The 20,243-nt window shown below is 31.8% G+C and overlaps 5 protein-coding genes across 6 annotated transcripts; 2 read left to right on the top strand and 3 right to left on the bottom strand.

Moving 5' to 3' along the window:
• The first annotated feature begins 3,850 nt into the window (after positions 1-3,850).
• Positions 3,851-4,910, top strand: LOC123699080 (keratin, type I cytoskeletal 9-like). Of its 2 annotated transcripts, XM_045645947.1 has the most exons (3): positions 3,851-3,957; positions 4,071-4,630; positions 4,673-4,910. In XM_045645947.1, exons 1-3 carry the CDS (start codon positions 3,895-3,897, stop codon positions 4,815-4,817), a joined length of 768 nt encoding a protein of 255 aa, XP_045501903.1. In that variant the 5' UTR covers positions 3,851-3,894; the 3' UTR covers positions 4,818-4,910. The 2 variants fall into 2 exon arrangements, with proteins under 2 accessions (XP_045501903.1, XP_045501902.1); XM_045645946.1 differs by having other exon boundaries at positions 4,071-4,910.
• A 417-nt stretch (positions 4,911-5,327) lies between these two features.
• LOC123699079 (histone-lysine N-methyltransferase SETD1B-like) lies at positions 5,328-7,328 on the bottom strand. Its single transcript, XM_045645945.1, has 2 exons — positions 7,241-7,328; positions 5,328-7,142 (listed from the first exon to the last, which is right to left on the bottom strand). The coding sequence occupies exons 1-2, from the start codon at positions 7,256-7,258 to the stop codon at positions 5,619-5,621; spliced, it is 1,542 nt and encodes a 513-aa protein (XP_045501901.1). The 5' UTR covers positions 7,259-7,328; the 3' UTR covers positions 5,328-5,618.
• A 3,067-nt stretch (positions 7,329-10,395) lies between these two features.
• LOC123699082 lies at positions 10,396-11,086 on the bottom strand. Its single transcript, XM_045645950.1, has 2 exons — positions 11,052-11,086; positions 10,396-10,990 (listed from the first exon to the last, which is right to left on the bottom strand). Exons 1-2 carry the CDS (start codon positions 11,052-11,054, stop codon positions 10,466-10,468), a joined length of 528 nt encoding a protein of 175 aa, XP_045501906.1. The 5' UTR covers positions 11,055-11,086; the 3' UTR covers positions 10,396-10,465.
• A 129-nt stretch (positions 11,087-11,215) lies between these two features.
• LOC123699291 lies at positions 11,216-12,188 on the bottom strand. The gene has a single exon (XM_045646216.1). It carries the CDS (start codon positions 12,053-12,055, stop codon positions 11,216-11,218), a length of 840 nt encoding a protein of 279 aa, XP_045502172.1. The 5' UTR covers positions 12,056-12,188.
• A 667-nt stretch (positions 12,189-12,855) lies between these two features.
• LOC123699081 lies at positions 12,856-13,983 on the top strand. Its single transcript, XM_045645949.1, has 2 exons — positions 12,856-12,920; positions 13,100-13,983. The coding sequence occupies exons 1-2, from the start codon at positions 12,903-12,905 to the stop codon at positions 13,856-13,858; spliced, it is 777 nt and encodes a 258-aa protein (XP_045501905.1). The 5' UTR covers positions 12,856-12,902; the 3' UTR covers positions 13,859-13,983.
• Positions 13,984-20,243: the final 6,260 nt, after the last annotated feature.

Below are 20,243 nucleotides of genomic sequence, written 5' to 3'. Positions count from 1 at the left end.
ATTTTATAACAGTCATCATGAAGCTTGCCCATGAATATAATATAAAACAGTAGGTACGTATTTATTGTAACGCAGCATTTCAAAAATAAAATATATTTTGTCATAAGCATTGACACTTAGATCAAGACCAAGAAGGGAAGAAGATTTTATAGCTAAGGAAAAGTAACATCAGAATATCCAAAGTACACAGACATCATTTATAAAATATTCTCCTTTCGATTATATAATATTTTATAACACAAAATACAACCAACACACTATGGTTTATAAGATGGAACATAAGTCTTCTCTTTATTTTGTTTCTTCATAAAGTAGTTTATATCCGAGTATCCATAATAGGGCCGATGATAGTAATTTGAATAATCACCAAAAATATAGTATGGTAGGGTATATAATCCTGTATAATATGGACGTCCATAATAATTATGAATGAACAGCTTATCGTCGGACTCTTTCGATTTGGTCGGTTTAATCTTGTCCCAATATGAGTCCATTGTAGAGCGCCAGGGCTCTTTATCATTTTGTGTTTCCTTGCTATAATATTCTTCTGAACAATTGCATTTGGATAACAAAACAAGCAAGACCAGTATGGAAAACATTTTCTTATCTATCACTCGTGGCGTTTACCTGGTAAATGGATTCATATCCGGACTACAGACGACTATTTAAAGAGCTACTGAAAATTTTTCAATTATAGTTATCATTGTTGGGAATTACCAGATGAAATATGTTTAGAATTCCCTTCAAGTATACATATGTTAAGAAGGCTTAACTAATGTTACCAAAAAATAATTAATTTGATAATTTTTGAACGTCTTTGTTTCTAAACTTCTGCATTTTTACAATCAATTCAAGTATTTCCAAGCAAGTATATTATACAGTATATATAAGTATATTATAGTATTTTAAATCCATATAATTATAGTTTATGGAAATTTATTAAAAATTAAGATAAAGATAAGAATGAATAAGAAGTTACAATGATCAAGGATTCCTACATCAAAACTCACAAAGGGTTTCGTAGTTGGAATGGTCGAGATTTATATGATAAAATTAATAACAAGTGATAACTGCGTTAAAAACAACCGACTTCAAACTTGCACTTGCAAAATTTACAAATACCTACAGACAAAAATGCTCATAAAATAAAAACTACTGGGCCTATCCGAATAAAATTTTTATGGGACCAATTCGACACCATCCCGCATCGAACAAAAAAAGAATCACGTTAATCGGTTCAGAAACCTCGGAGAAATCGGTGTACATACATAAAAAAAAAAAAAAAAAAATATACCGGCCGAATTGATAACCTCCTCCTTTTTTTTGAAGTCGGTTAAAAACCGATACGATACACACGATATCAACTTCTTTTTAACTCGGCACAAAGAATTCAAAAGGCTATAAATATCTGTTACTTTTAACTTTCCCTAAACTCACCACGAAATATGAATAAACGTCACATTAATCTTATATTCGTTTTATTTACGGTCATTAAGTACTGATTGGAAGAGCCGCCATGACGTACATTGTACAAAGTAAAAATTATAACCACTTTTCTTTTTCATTTTTTTTATGTTTGCTGCAATTTTTATTATATTATATAAGTATAAACCTGAGGAATCCTCTATTACTGAGCGGAACACACTTACCTAACCATTGGAAAATTATCTTCGCCCTTCGTCTTTATGAAAACCTATAATTGCTTTGAACAATACAATGTTTTCTAGGATTTTTAGGTGTCATTAAAACCTGTTTGCTTGCCTTATGCTTTATTATAGATATAAAATAATTTTATTTTTAATAAAATATTTATCTCTGTACAAAATTCTCGTATCTAAATAATAGCTGCGATAATAGTCATGAGTATAATTTAAAACAAGCAAATAGGAAGTTCCTCTCTGAAGCGGTAGTCTCGAACCAATGCTTAATAATTATTTCAATGTATTTTGACGATTCTAACACGAGTCTAAAATAAGTTTAGTTGCATAAATAAATAATTAAATATAAGTTTATCACAACTATTATAACAACAAAATCAATATCGATATTAAAATATTATATTGCTCACATAACTAAGGTTAAAACAGCGAGCAAAGGTAAAATATGTATATGGCGTGCTTTCCCTCATTAATAATTCGCCATGGCACAACACTACCCTACTTTTTTAATTACCTTGAGGTACATATCATGTTTATTGAGAGCGTTACTTAAAAAACGAACTTAATACGAACTTAAATATAGAGCAACATATTCTTCTTTGTTACTTAATTTCTTAAAATAAATATCAAAATGTTTAAACAGCTGTAAATCTATGTTAATTGGAAATTAATTACTTTAGGAAATTGAAGTGCTATGTTTTAGGGTAGGTTGGTAATAGAAATAAAAATCATTATAATTATGAGTAGTTGACATGTACCCATGTTTTATAAAAGACGTTGTTTACGAGGAACCGTTAATTAAATTATACGTTTGCAATTAAGTCACTGACAATAAATATTTTATAATCGTTTAAGGAGTTTTCCTATAAGACACGATAACTCAGAAATAGCCTTATAAATAAACATTACCTTCGTTCTTTTTAAAACACCGTCCTTTAATTACTTATAATTTATGCAATTTAACTACATATACTTGTAATTTATAAAAAAAATATAACACATAATTACTGGCATTAGTAACAGAATACATAATAACACATCAAAATACATAATGTGTTTATATGATATAATAACAACATGTATGTTTACGAGGGTAATTAAAATGAAAGATAAATACGTCAGTAAATATTACCAATTATTATTATTATCATTCCACATACGAGATGTGTGCAATTTTAGCATTATTGCAAAGTCAAAACATTTTTATAATAGCAAAAGGATTTCAAACGCTTAGGAAAATGAATTATGGACTGCCTAATTAAATAAATAAATAACTTATAATTTTCTCAAATATTAATCACAAACAGGTTTACATGATAATTATTTCCTGAATCACTTCGTACGTGGAACGTACCTGTCAAGTAAGAATATATTTACTTAATATAATAATATTATACCTAAGTGAAAGTAAGATGCATATACCACGTTCTTATACCTCTAAAATCCTTCTAATTCCAAAATGGCCGATATAAATTCTGATCCCGATTAAGTTTCTCAATGAAAAAAAATGAAGAGAATTTATATAAACAAGACAAGAAATAGTAACACCAAACATTTATTGCTATTCATATTTATTGAATAACTAGCAATGCCCTGCGGTTTCACCCGCATAGATAGCGATATCGTGACAGTGAAAAGTCTACTATAGGTCGGACTATAGGTTTTATTTTTAATCACATGAAAGTCATCTTCACCACGTCCCGCATGGACCTACATAACTCCACTAGCAATTTAAAGATAGTTAAGCGCGTCACACACGGTGAAGACACTATAATATTTTATGTTAAGATACTCTAATATAAAACGTTATAGTATCTTAAGGTATCCGGTATCAGCGTTCTGACCATCAATTTTCTTTTTGTCATTGCGTACAAAGACCCCTGTAGAACCGCCATCCTGTTACAAATGACCCACAAAATTTCGGTTCATTGTCACCGTGTGTGACGCGCTTTATACTTTAGCATAATATATTATATAGTATCATATTTAAATCAATAAGCAAAATTTTAGTCACTATGGAAATAAAGATATAATCCCGTGCAGCTTGTAAGTACCAATCAATCATCGATACATTTCCAGTTACACATTAAAACAGAAGTAATGTGCAATTCAACACTAATTATTCCATAGAACTAGGGTGGTATTTATGGACTTATTAGACATTCATAGAATATTTCAGAGTATAATTGAATGCAGAGCTACATTATAGAATATATTACTACAACTATATAAGATCATGCTCTTTGCAACGAATATTATATTTGCACTGCAGTCTTCTACAACCATGGCTTTATTAAAGGTAAACGATAGAGCTTTTATTTTTGTAAAAAAAAAAACATGTTTTGTGTACTATTTAATAAATGTTTCAAAAAACACAGAATCAAAATACTTATAATTGAATTTATTTTTCAGGGTTACGGGGTGGCCATTCTATTATGTGCTGTTCTTGCAGCAAGCATAGTTCATGGTTACAAGGATAGTAGTAGTAGCAGCTCTAAAGCGTTTGGCAGCAGTAAGGCAGGATCACTTGGAAGTTCTAGTGACTCTGGGGCGGCTGGAAAGAGCCGCGGCTCAGGCGGCGGTCTTGGCCTTGGAGGAGGATCTGGATCTGGCTCCCAAGGTGGTTTAAGCAGCGGTGGTGGTTCTGGAAGCCAAGGAGGTTCTGGCGGTTCTGAAGGCGGTCTTGGTGGATCAAGTTCCGGTGGTAATTCTGGTGGTTCTGAAGGTTCTAGTGGCTCTGGTGGTTCGCAAGGAGGTTCAAGCGGCTCTGGAGGTAGCCAAGGAGGATCTGGTGGTTCTCAAGGGAGTTCTGGTGGAAGCCAAGGTGGCTATGGAGGATCAAGCGGATCTGGTGGTAGCCAAGGCGGATCCGGAGGAAGCCAAGGTGGCTATGGAGGATCTAGTGGTTCTAGCGGGAGCCAGGGAGGATCCGGAGGGAGTCAGGGTGGTAGTTCTAGCGGGAACCAAGGAGGGTCGAGCGGGAGCCAAGGAGGGTCAAGCGGAAGCCAAGGAGGGTCAAGCGGAAGCCAAGGTGGTTCTGGAGGTGGAGGGAGCTACGGTTCAGGAGGCTCAGGAAGTGGCAGTGGAGGCAGCGGCCGTGGTGGTTCCGGTGGCAGTCATGGGTCCGGTGGATATGGCCACAAATCTGGCGGATATTAATTTTTAACTCAACTAGTATTCCTCACCAACGTTAATGTTTCTTGAACAAGTTATATTTTTTAATATTTTGCAATAAAAGATATTTATATCAATTGTGTTGTTTAAATGATATATACCATAAACAATATTAGTACTAGCGTCATTCGATTGACAAGACTAAGTAAGTAGTCAAACTAAATTTATTTTAATTAACCTGATATCTACTATAAAAATAATTCGGGTTTTCCTTCCTGACGCCTTAACTCCAGAATGCACGAACCGATTTCCACGTTTTTGCATTCGTTGGAAAGGTCTCGGTTCTCCGTGAGGTCTATAGCAAAGTAAAGGTGTCTATGGTGGCGAAACGGAGTTCGCCCGGTTTGCTAGTTTTTTATAAAATAGCCGTGTGAAAATAAAAGTCCAATTAGTTACAAATATTCTGTAGTCTGTACCAAAATACTCGTTGCAAGAATCTATCAATTCTAGATAATATTATACATAATAAAAGTGATAAAAACATATTTAGGTATGTCACGGAAACTGATCTGTGTATTTTTAAAAATCTTTAAATAAATCACCTTTCTTTGAAGTAGACGTCTTTCATGGATATAAAGTGTATACAGAATATAATCTTATACAAGATACATGCTTAATAAAATAAATAATTAACTTTTTATATTTAAAAACTTCATTTTGAGGTGAAAGTTTTGTAAACAACACACATATATGCAATAATATTTTACTTGAATAAATATAACTATTCATAATTTAATAAATAACTAATGATTACATAACATATTTTAAAACTAACTTTACAATTTATTATTCATCAGCTGGATCTAGATGTAGTCGAGTACGGGCACTTGATACGAACCGTAATAATTTTTTTAGAATACGGGAACTAAAATTGAGCATAAAACGTGATCCTCTCGAAAACAAACTTGGCCTTTCTTCAGTTTCAATCACAGTTTCGATAGTTTGAACAGGCGGCGGCGGTGGTGGGGGCAATATAACTTTTTTTTCCGTTATTACCACTACAGGTGGAACAACACTTACTACTTCATGCACTTCTGCGGGAGTTTCCGGTGGTATATTTACCACAGGCTCAATAATTGGTTGTGGGTTTCTTATTTCTGTATAGAAAGGAATATATACCGGTACTGGTAAGGGGCTGACTGGAAGAGGTGGAATTTCTACAGGTTTTACGGTATGTGCAACTTCTTCGGTGGACTTTGAACTAAGGTCTTCTGATTTAATAGGGGCAACTAATACTATATTTTTGTTAATATCCTGTGTCGCTTCCGTTTCTATGTCTCTGTTATCTATAATCCCTGAATCAGAATGTTCATTTAGCGACATTTCTTCAGCAGCTTCTTTCTCAACTTCGTGATGTTCTTCAGATACTTTTGCATCTTCTGGTTTCACATCTGTTAATGAACTGATATCATCTACTTTTGAATTTTCTTCTTCATTATTTTCTGTATTTAATTTTAAATCTTCTGACTTTCCCTTTATTTCTAAATTGGTTTCTGGAGATATTTCTTTGTCTTGATTTTCTTCTAAATTTTTTTTTACTTCTGAATCTGACTTTATTTCTGCTTTGGGACTGATTTCTTCCACTTGAGAACTTTCTTTATCATCTACTTTTGTGTCTCCTGTGTTTGTATTGTCAGTTTTCTCGTCAAGAGTTATTTCATTTTCATCTTTAGTTGATTTTAAATTTTCAAATTTAGACTTTTCTTCAGTTTTTGAACTAATTTTCTCAACTTCGGTGTTTAAATCAATATTTGTCGCCACACTATTTTGATCCCGTATTAACTCATTACTTTTATCTGGTATGTCAGAGGAATGCTCTGGGGTACTCAAAGGCACAGGCTCAGGTATGGCCTTCTCATTTATGCCTTCAGTTTCAATTAAAGATGCTTCTATGTGTTGATCATTTTGCAACTCGTGTTCAAGGCTTGCAGGCATCGAAATGGTGTGTAGTAATGGCTTTCCTTTATAAAATTCCATACGAGTTAATATTATATCCGTAGGTATACTTGAAAAAGCAACTTTTTCTTCTAAAATAGGCTTTAACTCCTCCTTGATGGCAACATTTGGCATCTCTATTAAATCTTCAATTTCTCTTGTTTTGCGTTTGTGTAAATCTCTTTTCTCAACTGAATGTTTATAGCTAAATGTCCCAAAAGGTGTTATTGTTTCCTTGATAAACGATATCGGTTTATAATGGTACAGAAGTACTTCATGTTCATGTCCAGGTTCCTTTTCAAGTGTCAGTATCTTAAAATATTTTTTGCTGTTGACTAGGCGGCACTGATAAACAACCAAGAAGAACACTACAACCTGAAACAAGAATGATGCAATGAATTATCAAAATTATTATAATATTTTACTTAATTTAAATGAATTGTATAAAAATATAAAAATCTATAAGTATTTACTTTAAAAAGCTGAATCATTATTAACGATCTCCTTATTCCGATACGTTGTGAACTATGAATGATAGTGATCTATTCAGCTGGTTTAAATAATAAAATTTCTCCCTGTGCCTTCTCATTATTTCGTGATTAACTCTAATTATAAACAGTCCTCGACAACACGCAAATAGCACCTACCTTGCAAATGACAATGATCAATAACCTTTTCCAGGTTTTAGATCTAAAAATTTTAATATAACATACGCCTACATACTTTATGTGAGCCACCCACATGTAATTTAATCATTAATATTAAAAGCATGCATTCTTTATTATAGTTTACAGCATTCAATGTCTTCTTATTCAATGGAACATTTTTTATCTAATAACAAAACACTAATAGTTGCATGTGTAGATTTACCACTCTGGATTGTAGGTATTCAATGATTGCAACCTATATTAAGATATAATAATGCTTTTTAACTTTCATTGAAAATTGTAAGAAAATATAAAACCTATTTATTTTTGTTTTAATCATTAATTGATATAATTGCTTCATTTATTTCGTAACAAGCCAACGAATACATAGAGAAAATATACCTATACGAAAGTGAAATGACTGGTTCGGCAATCACGCTTGGAATATTAAAAACCGTTGTGTACACAGAGTGAAACTTGTAAAATATATATCAAACAAATTTATTTAGGTAAAAAGAAAGCCTTCTATGTAGTACTTCTAAATGGGCACAACGAAAATGAAATACTCTTATAATATATTTCCTTAAAAATTGGAAAATAGTCTGGGCAACGGTAAACGGAGTAATATGCTTTAAATTTGAGATTTCATTAATTAAAAAGAGAATTAAATTTTGTGCTTCCAATTAAAAGTGTCGCTCACATTTGGAAGGTATTATTACCTGAACGGAAATTTAAAAAAAAAACGAAGGAAAGGTTAGGATCAAATAATTTTCCTGCGTGAATTCAAGATCATTAACTACCGTTGCCTTCACAGTTATAACAATCAATAATTAAAATATAATCATGGAAAGAAAGAGCGTTTGCTTTAGTTGCATAATTCATTACTTGGACTGTGTAGGAGAGTGGGGTGGTGTCCGGCACTCGAGTAGTCGCATGTCTTATTGCAGTCGCGAATTAAGGATACAAGCACTTCTTTACAATTATCGTGAATATGTGAATGGCCAAACTGTTGTATTTAATATGCACGCAAGTGAAGTAAATTTATAAGTGATAGTGCGGACTGCGGACTAAATTTAAAGTAAGTATATTATATTTTTTATTTATTTATAAGACATTAAGGAATATATATTTTTCATGAGTTCGTTAATCGGCTATTGATATGGAAATAATTTGTTTTATTGTAATTAATAGTGAATGTAAGTAGCAGTCAGTTAGGTTAGCTTATTTATAGATATGAATTGCATATTGGAGCAGATTTTAGAATTTATCAGATAGATAGGTACTATGTTTTTTACCTCAAGTATATCCAGTTACTTTTCACTTGTAACAAGTTGATAGAAATGTTACTTAAAACAAGGATTTTTATGTTACCTACATAATATACGTATTAAATAATATAGAAATTCAATTAAATCATTTCATATACAATACAAATTAAACACGATTACCTACATAGACCTATAATTTTATGGAAATCACACAAGAATATTTTGTGTGTTATTATATAACTTGTAGACGCATTAAAGATAAAAATCTTGTTTCTTAATTTAAACCAGAATCTACTTTCTACAATCAAATTACATCAACGACCAGAATAACCGAGTTTAGATATAGTTAATATGTAATGTATACCTACATAATACATACTCATTTATTCATTATGTTCTTTCATTTTCAGAAAAATGAAATCCAGATTCATAATTCTGTTCGTGCTCTTTACAATCTTCGCAACAAGTTCGGGAAATATTTTGAATGTTTTTGTTCAAAGGATGTTAGGAGGAGAGGAATCTCAGCAAAGAGGCTTTTCGGAGTCCATAACTCGCATTCTGGACTACCTTTACCCAAAAGATGATGCAGATTCAAGGATCATGAAGGAGATATTTAGTCTTCTAGCTGATGATGGACCTCCCAGTTTAGAGGGCGGGATAGACGCATTGGACTATTTAGTTGATAGAAAATAAAGGACAGCTAACTATTAAGGAAACTATGCCAATATTATGAGCCAAGAAGAAAATATAGATAGAGATAGTCGTGGTCTTGTAATACCATGTTAATCAATATCTTGAAAGTTTACGATGATATTTCATACCATGATGCATTTTATCCACGGACCCTGTGTGTTTCTAAATATCATTAATTCCTATGTAAAGAAAATTATTGTACCTACACTTGCGCCAACAAAAACAAATTATAGTAAACATCGTTATTAGTGTCAGTAGGTCATTGATGTATGAACTACCATTTTCTATCTTACAAGTTTAGATTTAATATTAGTAAATAATGCCAAAAATATTTATATTTAGATTTATATTAGTGTAATAAAAAAAGAAAGGCTAAAGAGGCTAATATCAATTGAAAATGTTTGTTTTCTTAAACCTACCTTCTCAGATATAGTTTTGTACTGAAAGACTTACAATAAAAAAGTGATGCTAAGAAGTTTATTAAAAAAAAACTATGTTTAACTACTCCTAATTCAAGGAAATTTAAATTAACATACATGAACCCATTCTTTATAGATTGCGTTTTTACTATATCTACGATTCGATTTATGTTTTAATTTCCCTTCTAGTCCTAACAAAGGCATGTAGTTGTAATTATGTCTAACTAGAGAAAAGCTAATATGTAAAACGGGTTACAACGCTAACCCATAACAAACCAAATAATATAAACAAAAAAAAATATACCGGCCGAATTGATAACCTCCTTCTTTTTTTTGAAGTCGGTTAATAAATATAATTTTATTTGATATTATAAATATTCATAATTTCGTTATATTAGCGACGCAAACTTTTCTTCTGAGTAATCAACAATAATGAACCATAGGAGTAATAATATTTACTCTTTGCTTTGTATAGATAGAGAAAAAAAATATAGAGAAACTTTAACTTTTTTCTTTCTCAAGATAGAGAAATAAATATAGGTATATTATGTAATAATAGCACAGGATATTTTATTGCACCTGATAAATAAATGTTGCAAACTATAATTCCAACAGATATGATATTTTTATTTCATAGGTATTGTTTGAATTAAACAATTACCAAGTAGATGTTAAACTTTGCGACAAACTATTCGATCCTTTATTTCTATACACCGAGTAGAGCCTCGATAAGTTGGCGTCGTTTTTTTCAAGGATAATTTTTGTTTTTCTTCTTTCACCTCATTCACAGGCTTAACTTCGTTTTCGGCTACATAATTGGCATCATTGTTATCATAAACAGCACCCACATAGTCCGAACCTGGTGGTCTCCTTGAATTGGTATAAGGGGGCTCTAAATAACCACACTCTAAGCGTCCGCCACGGATTATACATCCATTTTGTAAATTCACCACCTTGTCAACGCTTCGAGGTGTTCCCACATTTATGTTGTATCCACATAGCACCCTATCACCGATAACTCTGCAAAATTTGCCATCGAAATTATAGGGACAACATCTTTTTCTGTGTCGCACTTTAATTGTTGTATCTGTAATATCTTCGTCTTTAAATTTTAAATGTGCATCGGGAATCGTTACGGGTTCAAGATGATGGTCGTGGCATGTGCAACTCAATACTTCAATTACTTTAGTTAATAGCTGAAAATTGAATTTGCTTTCTTAATTGGCCGATAATATAAAAAAATGCAATTTATTTTACCATTATGTATTTGAATGCACTTGATCGTGTGAACATTGCTCTTATCACGAATCAAAGAAATACAAGTTTTTAATTAAAATTAAATCAATTATTGTACTGTTGGGTACAAATTTGCTTTTTATCATTTTTTTATAAATAAAATATTTAATGTAGTTATGTGTTTGTCAATCAATTTGAGCAATCTTCGCCCTTAAATCTGATTTGAATTGCTTAATTTTTGATTGCTTTACGTAGGAGTAACGTTTCTTTTGATTTTTATATTCTTGCAGCAATTTTTGAATATCTCTTTTATCTAATTTGTTTATGTCAACTTTCGATTTACTGAACAATCCAGTTATTGAAAACTTTTTCTTTTTGTAGTCACTAAGCATATCCCTTACTACATCATGTTTTGATGAAGTAACTGAAAGTCTTTTCATAAGTTCACTCTTATTCAAATTTTCAAGTAATTTGAGATCTATGTACGAATTGTATCCATGTTTCTTTTCATATTCCTCTGCTTTTTTACTAAAATATTCTCTTTTGCTTTTATTTAAATTAAGCAATGAATCTTTGGATAAGCCAATGTATAAGTTTCTTTCTTTTAAATCATCAACGTAAGACTTTAATTTGCTGATATTCGGTTTTATCAAGGACACATTATCGAATTCGTTAATAAGCTTTTCTTTGAATGGTACACTTGCTGTTGACTTCTTTCTATTTCTATAAATAGTTATTACTGAAGGTTTCTTCACAGAAATATTTTTCGTGGATTTCGTTTCCGATTTAATGGATTTCGTGTCTTTGGTTTTAGTGAATTTATCTCTAACGTCACCCAAATTAATACCCGCAACTTCGTAATCTTCTAGTTGTGGATCAGGAACACCGAAAATTTGTTTCTTAAAGCATCGTTTGAACCTTCTATAAATCCATTTGCAAATCCTGCGCCTGCATCTTTGGCACCACGTTAGTTTCTTCTTTTTTGTTTTCCTTTGACCCTTTTTCTTCCTTTGGATTCCTGTCATCAATTTCTTGGTGGTTATGAGACAAGCAGTACCTTAGTTTTAACTTGTTTGTAATTTTTTATGTTTTTCATGCAAGTTGCATTTTTATTTAGCATTTATGTTTATATGTTGTTTACAATATACACCTCACAAAAATGTGATATCATTAATGAACAATTTTATTTATTGATCCTTAAAGGCGGCTCCTAACAATTTTCTTCTTAATCGTTTACACATTGTTAAAATTAAATCAAGTGTTCATTTACAATAATTCATAGCAAATTCATAGTGATGTTTATAAATAACTATCACAGTATAGTGATATGTCAGGGAACAATATTTGACGGTGTCATGAAACATAAATATAGTGCTACCACAGAATACCTAATAGTAGCTAAAGTGCTACTACTTGTGCTACTCTTGAATGCAAGAAGCTCTTGAATGCTACAAAGATCTTTTATCACTTGAAATATTTGACTTTTATTAGGGATTGTCATTCGTGGTTATGAAATAAGGTTTGCCCAAGGAAAAAAAACTCCTTTGTTACAGGGAAATTAGTTGCAAGGCCTAGCTAATTCTAATTTTTAGGTAACTATGTACTGCACTATACCAACCTTTTCATTGCTTTGAACGTAATTTATCTCCGTAACAAAACATTGAAAAGATAAATAAACATTCACTTTGGTATTTCCAAATTTATTATCAGCAAGAATAAAGAAATAACGAAGATGACAAGTAATAATTTACATTTAGGTATGCTGCATTTTTTACGCGAGTGTACTTATTTTGATTACCTAAACATAAAGAAAGGATTTATGGCTGCTTTTTACCACATGATTAATGAAATTCAAGTGCATGAGTGGAAAAAATGTCTAAATTGACGCCGGTAAGGGCAAAGACAAGATAAATATTTCCATCGCGATACATTCCGAATTTTTTTAAATAATACAATGATTTTCATTTCATCAATTAACATAATTCAATAATTTGCTATTTCATACTTAGCTCTTTTATTATAAAGCATTAATTATATCTATATACTAAATTAAGCTAAATTTGTTGTAGAGACTGATAACAGTTATTAACATGATTGTTAGTATCTTGTGTGCCCCTAAAATAGGTCCAGTACTTTATGATCCATTGGTATATGAAAGTCAAAATTCATTCAAATCTGAGGACAATCCAACAGAAAATACATCTGATGATTGGCTAACAGCTCCAGCTCTACGTAGTAATGATAAACCTACTGAAGAAGTACCTAAAAAAACATGTCAAGGATACGATTATGATCTTACACAATGTAAATACATTAATGATAGGAAGATTTGTGGATACAACAAGAACAAAGGTGAACCAGAAATCGAAGAAATTAAGGATATGGGGAACGGTTGTCGTATACGTAACAATAGATTAGAATGCGGTTATTTAGAGGGCCCGTTTAATCCTCCCCGACGTCCTCCGGCTAACGAAGATATACCTGATAAAACAGATTTTCCAAAACTTAGATCATCTCCACCTAAAACGTCCAAGAAAGAGTTAAATGACAATAAGAAAACAACGACTATTGGAAAAGCACCTGCTGGTAGCCCTACAGCTGTTGAGAACCCTATCACCCTAGAAAACATCGATGATATTGAAGTGAGAACAAAACGTGATACAGTTGAATCAACAATAATAACAACTGATATAAATGCAATCGACACCACGTCAAACGATTTAACAACTCAAAAAAAAGTAGATCAGGACAATAAGAACCAGCTAAAAAAAATCTGTGTGGACAAGATTGACAGAATATTTTGTTACACTGCCAGGGAAAAAAAATAATAATCATTTTAGGTATTACATTGATGTTGATGAGCAGCCTCTATCGTTAAATACCTATAAATATGAACAATGCTTTTTGTGTAGGTGTACTGTTGTGTTGTTGTAATTACAATGGCGTTTTCTCAGGGCGTGTTATTATTATTCCTGTATCTGTAATGTATTTCAAAATAAAACATTTTATAATAATATGTACTTAAAATTGTAATTATGTAAACCTTATATAAATTTATAAAGGATAGAAAAAATTCGATCACGAGGCGGGACTTGAACCCGCATCCTTCGCGCCATTCCGGGGCGGATGCCTAACCAACTCAGCCACTCGTGAATTTGAGTGCCATAAAAACAAAAAAAATATAAATTCAAGAAAAGGTCGTGTTCCATCGTTACAATATTGTATTCACTGAAAAGTGCTTCATATTGGTTGAAATGGTTGTTGAATCATCTCAATAGATGGCGCGCGGTGTGTCCCTTAAGACACATAAAACTGAAAGGATAGAATAAATTCGATTGCTCAGGCGGGTCACGAGTGGCTGAGTTGGTTAGGCATCCGCCCCGGAATGGCGCGAAGGATGCGGGTTCAAGTCCCGCCTCGTGATCGAATTTTTTCTATCCTTTATAAATTTATATTTATAAAGCATTTGAATGCCATAAAAACAAAAAAAATATAAATTCAAGAAAAGGTCGTGTTCCATCGTTACAATATTGTATTCACTGAAAAGTGCTTCATATTGGTTGAAATGGTTGTTGAATCATCTCAATAGATGGCGCGCGGTGTGTCCCTTAAGACACATAAAACTGAAAGGATAGAATAAATTCGATTGCTCAGGCGGGTCACGAGTGGCTGAGTTGGTTAGGCATCCGCCCCGGAATGGCGCGAAGGATGCGGGTTCAAGTCCCGCCTCGTGATCGAATTTTTTCTATCCTTTATAAATTTATATTTATAAAGCATTTGAATGCCATAAAAACAAAAAAAATATAAATTCAAGAAAAGGTCGTGTTCCATCGTTACAATATTGTATTCACTGAAAAGTGCTTCATATTGGTTGAAATGGTTGTTGAATCATCTCAATAGATGGCGCGCGGTGTGTCCCTTAAGACACATAAAACTGAAAGGATAGAATAAATTCGATTGCTCAGGCGGGTCACGAGTGGCTGAGTTGGTTAGGCATCCGCCCCGGAATGGCGCGAAGGATGCGGGTTCAAGTCCCGCCTCGTGATCGAATTTTTTCTATCCTTTATAAATTTATATTTATAAAGCATTTGAATGCCATAAAAACAAAAAAAATATGTAAACCTTACTTCGCATAAAAAAATATTAGATTGATTTCGAATCAGAAATCTATAAATCAAAATCAATTCCACATCAAGCTAAAATGGTGGTTTATTTATCCTGTTCATACTTATTACCCAAAAAACGCCAAGGTACAATGACCTCCTGAGTGCTATAAGGCGTGATTATTGTTCAATATTGCTTTAACCATTTATAGCTTTTTTGTGAAGAAAAAACTTTTGATAGGTACCAAGTAAAAGAAATGTGGTTATTTTTTCCAATATAAAACAAAACCGCGAAGTAGCTATTTTAACTACTTATTTCGATAAAATTTAAAAAAAATTGGTCCCGCAGGACAGGCATTACCTAGTGCGTGAACCAATGATTTTATTTTCTGTATTTGTATTAAGCACTAGCCACCTAAGTAATGTATGTTTGATGTACCTACGTGTCTTAAAGAATAAAGAATTTTTTTTATATTATTTAAAAGGATATAAGTACTTAAATGTAAAAAGATTATAAGTGTTCTGTATAGTTCCAGTTCAACATTTTATAATTATGCTCTAAATTCTCCTCTCGAAGAACTTGCTGTCTCGCTATGAGCTAGAGCAATTATAGAAATAAGGAGTTGGTCAATGCCCTACGTACACGCACTGTGAATTGTGTAGAATGTAGATATTATCTTCCATTTTCTATAAGAGTTTAAAAGCTTTGGATAATGTTCGGGATTCCCCCCGGCCGTTTGCTATAATTATGTGTGCCTGTGTTTAACTTGTGCAGCTACAGTGACCCGAGAGACTCTCGGCGAGAGTCTATGTATACCTATTGTTTGCAAAGTATTTTACCCGCTACGCATAATAATCACAATAAAATGTAACATTTCTTGCATACTTTATTCGTTTTATAGAAGCTTGCAATGCAATCGTAAATACCTATCTAACTTATGAAAATCTCAATGTACCTAATAACATTCATGTTTAAAATTTAACTCGTAGCGTGCAGTATTTGGTGACAAATTATTATAATAATTGTCTTCTCTTCTTGTTCTTATTTCGAGGTCATCTTGAGAATATTATCCACAGCCATAATCTGTGAGTCACACTTAGACATATGACGATTTTATTACCCATTTAATTAAAATTTATAGACTACGACACTGAGTATTTTATGTTTGAGTAGTAAGAAAATTACTCTATTCTTAAAAATGTGTATTTTTTGTTACTTTTTGATTCTCAAAGCGTTATATTTGTTTCGTTTCTAGGTAGATATCGAGAATATTTATATTACGACTTTAAATCCGAAGAATATTCGAGATGAATCAAATGCCAACAAAAAAAGAAATAATTATATTTATTTATTATTAGAGAAAACCACCAGAATCAGAAAAACATTTATTAGACCTTGTTCAAATAAACGATACTCTACCCACTCTACCAATGTATATTATATTATTCCCAAATCAAATCAATAAATAATGAGAGTCCTAACGGAACCTATCAGTTTTTTTTTATCATTGATTTTTTGATTCAATCGATCATAAAGAAACAAAGTAAAACTTATAAAAAAACACTTTTTTCACTCTATAACACTGACAGTACTATATTGTTAAATTTTCACCAAATTTGACCAATTCACGACAATTCTGCTACATTTTCTAATAACAACTTAACTCACCATAGTATAATCTCTTTATCTATACATATAATAAATCTGTAGAATGGTCAATTCTGTACATTGAGAATATTGAAAAAATAAATAGCAGGGGGTGTTACTGGATCGATACTAAACCCAAATATGTGATTAAAAAAATTTTTGTCTGTCTGTATGTTCAGGCATCACGTAAAAACTAACGGTTCGATTTTGATGAAACTTGGTATAATTATACCTTATTATCCTGGGCATAAAATAGGATACTTTTTATCCCGGAAAAATACGTAGAAAAAAATAAATCTTAATTTTTCCGCGCGGACGGAGTCGCGGGCGGAAGCTAGTATTAAAATAAAACAATGCATCTACTATACTCAAGCAAAATCGCCTTTAAATTCAACCCGATAGTGATATGCAAATCTTCCTCAAGTTTCTCTGTTTACCTTGAAGATTTCGAGATATCAAACTGCTTTATAGTATATTATTATACTTAATTACAACGCACACCAACATAGTAAATCATGTTTTACATTTTTTTAAGTTAAATACCGACGTAATTGTTACAATAAATCTTCATATTTGGTCTACTCACACGAACTGCGTAGTATAAATAACTTTATGAAAAAAAAATATAGAAGTTGGCATTTACGTTTATTTTTATCATTGATTAGTATTTGTATTAGACATTATCTTAAATTACCCACGGTATAAGGATACAGGCGAAGTAAATTAAAAACTTCGAATGAATATGAAGGATTTGACAAAAAATAATTGTCGTATTATAATTGAGAAAATATTAAGCATGGCTGAACAGTTAAAATGTGACTTAATTAATTTATCACTTAATTACAAACAGTAAATTCTGAATTTTAAAGCAAATAAAAAAATGAGTTATGGTTGAGTAAAATCTCTTGCTCTCTTTCTCTTTATAAAAAAATAACACTGAAACTAAGTTACATGAATTGGAAGTTTTCTTAAATGCTTAATTCAACCTAAACAGCAATTACCAGGTAATTCAAAAATTAGTGCGTCTAGCATAAAAATTTGAAACTTTCTAACTATCCACAGCGGTACTTATTAACTACCATTATATTGTATAGTTATCTCAGAAACACATTTTAGAATGCAAAGAAAGCAGTATTTGAAATGTGATTAAAACTTTCCTCTAACGTAATTCCTGGCATACATCTTGCCTTAGGGTGTATTCAGAAAGAAAGCTTGAAACTTATAAGCGCTTATCGGTGCTTGTCAATGCTGGTTTTGACAAGCTTGTCAATGCTGGTTTTGACAAGCTGGTTTGAGCATTGACATTCGCCGATAAGCGCTTATAAGTTTCAAGCTTTCTTTCTGAATACGCCCTTAGTCCTTATCAAGCAACATGCGAACACCGTCAAGTCCGTCTTTTAATTGTCATCATGATTTGCAACTTATTATGTTGATTTATATAAAATGGTAATGAAAACTTTTTCAAACTGTGACAAAATGTGTAAAAAAATAGTTAGATTTTGTTACTCATATAAGCTTACAGCGAACGAGAAGATCTCAAATCTCTACCAGTTTAATTTGTTCTCTACAGAACCTTTAAAACTACTTGACCAATTTAAAAATTATTTTACGATCAGAAAGCTTCATTTTTACCGAGTAACATAGGATTTAGAATGTAGGATAATATTAAAAAATAGAAATTCTGAAATAAATTGGAACAAATAAACCAAAGTATTTTTACTTGACACTGGCATACACTGGCAAATGGCATACAAAGGCAAAAAAAAGGTTTGCTCAAATTTTGAAATTAAAATATGGATGGATTTGCACTGAACGATTCAAACACAATTTGAACAAACTGTTTTAATGATCCCTCTTCACAATGAGCAGCGTTGGGGAGTGGAGGCAAACACGACAGTGAAGAGGGCCATGTTTATGATCGGCCGTCATTATAAATTATAGATACTTAATGCTTATTCATAATCGCCGTAATTTGTTGGGCCAACGCTGGCCATTGTGAAGAGGACCCATTATACGTTTAGTCGAACCACTGAAGCGATGAGAAGACATGAGAATGCCCAGTTTCCATATTAAAAAATCCGGAGTTACACAAACATACAAACCAAAATTTTATTTGCAAATTTCAAAATATTCATTTTCAAAAACTATATTTAAATAACATAAAATAAAACATTAGACAGCACTGGAAAATAAACTAATTTATAACTAATTTAACATTCATACTTAAATTGTTAAAAAATTCGCACATATTCTGTTTTATCAGCAAGTAAGGTAAAAAATGTATCTACATAGAATACATTATACATAAGGATAATGATCACCTCGTTTTGACTAATTAACTTTAATCTATTTAAATGTATTTATAAAAATAAAATATTATAATTGATGCCTCAATCGCAAAAATAACCAGTTTGAAAATTTTTAATAAAACGCAATTCGGAAATGTTCCTGACTAGATAATAACATAATTTAACAAAGTTTTCGCAAAGTGGCAGATATTTTAATTTAAAGATTACCTGCACAAAATATCGTCTACTGTATGTACCTTTCAGGAAATAATAATTAATAATTATGAAAATATTTTTTTTATCAAAACTTCAAATGGTCAGCACCGCCAAACAATTTTAATGGAACTGACCCAAAAGCATTTACTTTCAAATAAAAAATGAATCCTCAAAATTGATTCACCAAGCGAAAGTTCTAAGCTTACAAATCCAAAAACATAAAACATACCTCCTCCCATTGAACTTACAAAAAATTAAAAGTCTAAGCATATGAAGTAAAGTTCGCTCTTGTGCAGTTTTCAGATAGATTTTTTTTTAGATGTCTTTTATATTCTTCCATTATTCGATTTATATAGCAAGATTAGAATTACAAGTTCCTATAAGAGCAACAGTTTTAAAAGAGGTACCATGAGGTACAAAACCAGAGTTTTTAGCCAGGAGATACAGATCATAAATAAAAAATATTTATGTTCTGAATCTTAATTACAAATCTAACGAACCATATTTTAATCCCTAATCATATACTCAATGGAGAAGAGCAACGTACATTTATTTTATTGTTTTTGATTAATTTACGATAAATACTTTTTATTACTGCAGTAAAACGTTTAGTTAAAATAATACAAGTCACACTTTAGTTTTTTCAATACTGTAAATATCGAAATATTGAAAATCCTACTAATATTACCTATAAATGCGAAAGTTTGTGAGGATGTGTGTGTGTTTGTTACTCTTTCACGCAAATACTACTGAACCGATTACATTAGCACACATATAAAGGGTAACTTGGATTAACACATAGGGTAGGTTTTATCCCGGAAATCCCACGGGAACGGGAACTATGCGGGTTTTTCTTTGAAAACGCAGGTGAAGCCGCGGGCGGAAAGCTAGTATTGTTATAATTTAACAATATTTTCAATATTTCGCATAGAGAAAATATTTACGCAGCACGTTATTT

The sequence above is a fragment of the Colias croceus genome, chromosome 17 (genome assembly GCF_905220415.1).
Source record: "Colias croceus chromosome 17, ilColCroc2.1".
NCBI lineage: Eukaryota > Metazoa > Arthropoda > Insecta > Lepidoptera > Pieridae > Colias > Colias croceus.
Note: the sequence above shows the minus strand (reverse complement) of the source record. Positions and strands in the feature narration are given on the sequence as shown.

What these genes read in the sequence shown, in the direction of transcription:
- LOC123699291 (XM_045646216.1), bottom strand. Translation starts at nt 12,055, where the DNA reads ATGACAGGAATCCAAAGGAAGAAAAAGGGTCAAAGGAAAACAAAAAAG.
- LOC123699080 (XM_045645946.1), top strand. Translation starts at nt 3,895, where the DNA reads ATGCTCTTTGCAACGAATATTATATTTGCACTGCAGTCTTCTACAACC. An exon ending in CAACCATGGCTTTATTAAAG is followed by an intron (nt 3,958 to 4,070) that starts GTAAACGATAGA and finishes TTTATTTTTCAG; the next exon opens with GGTTACGGGGTGGCCATTCT.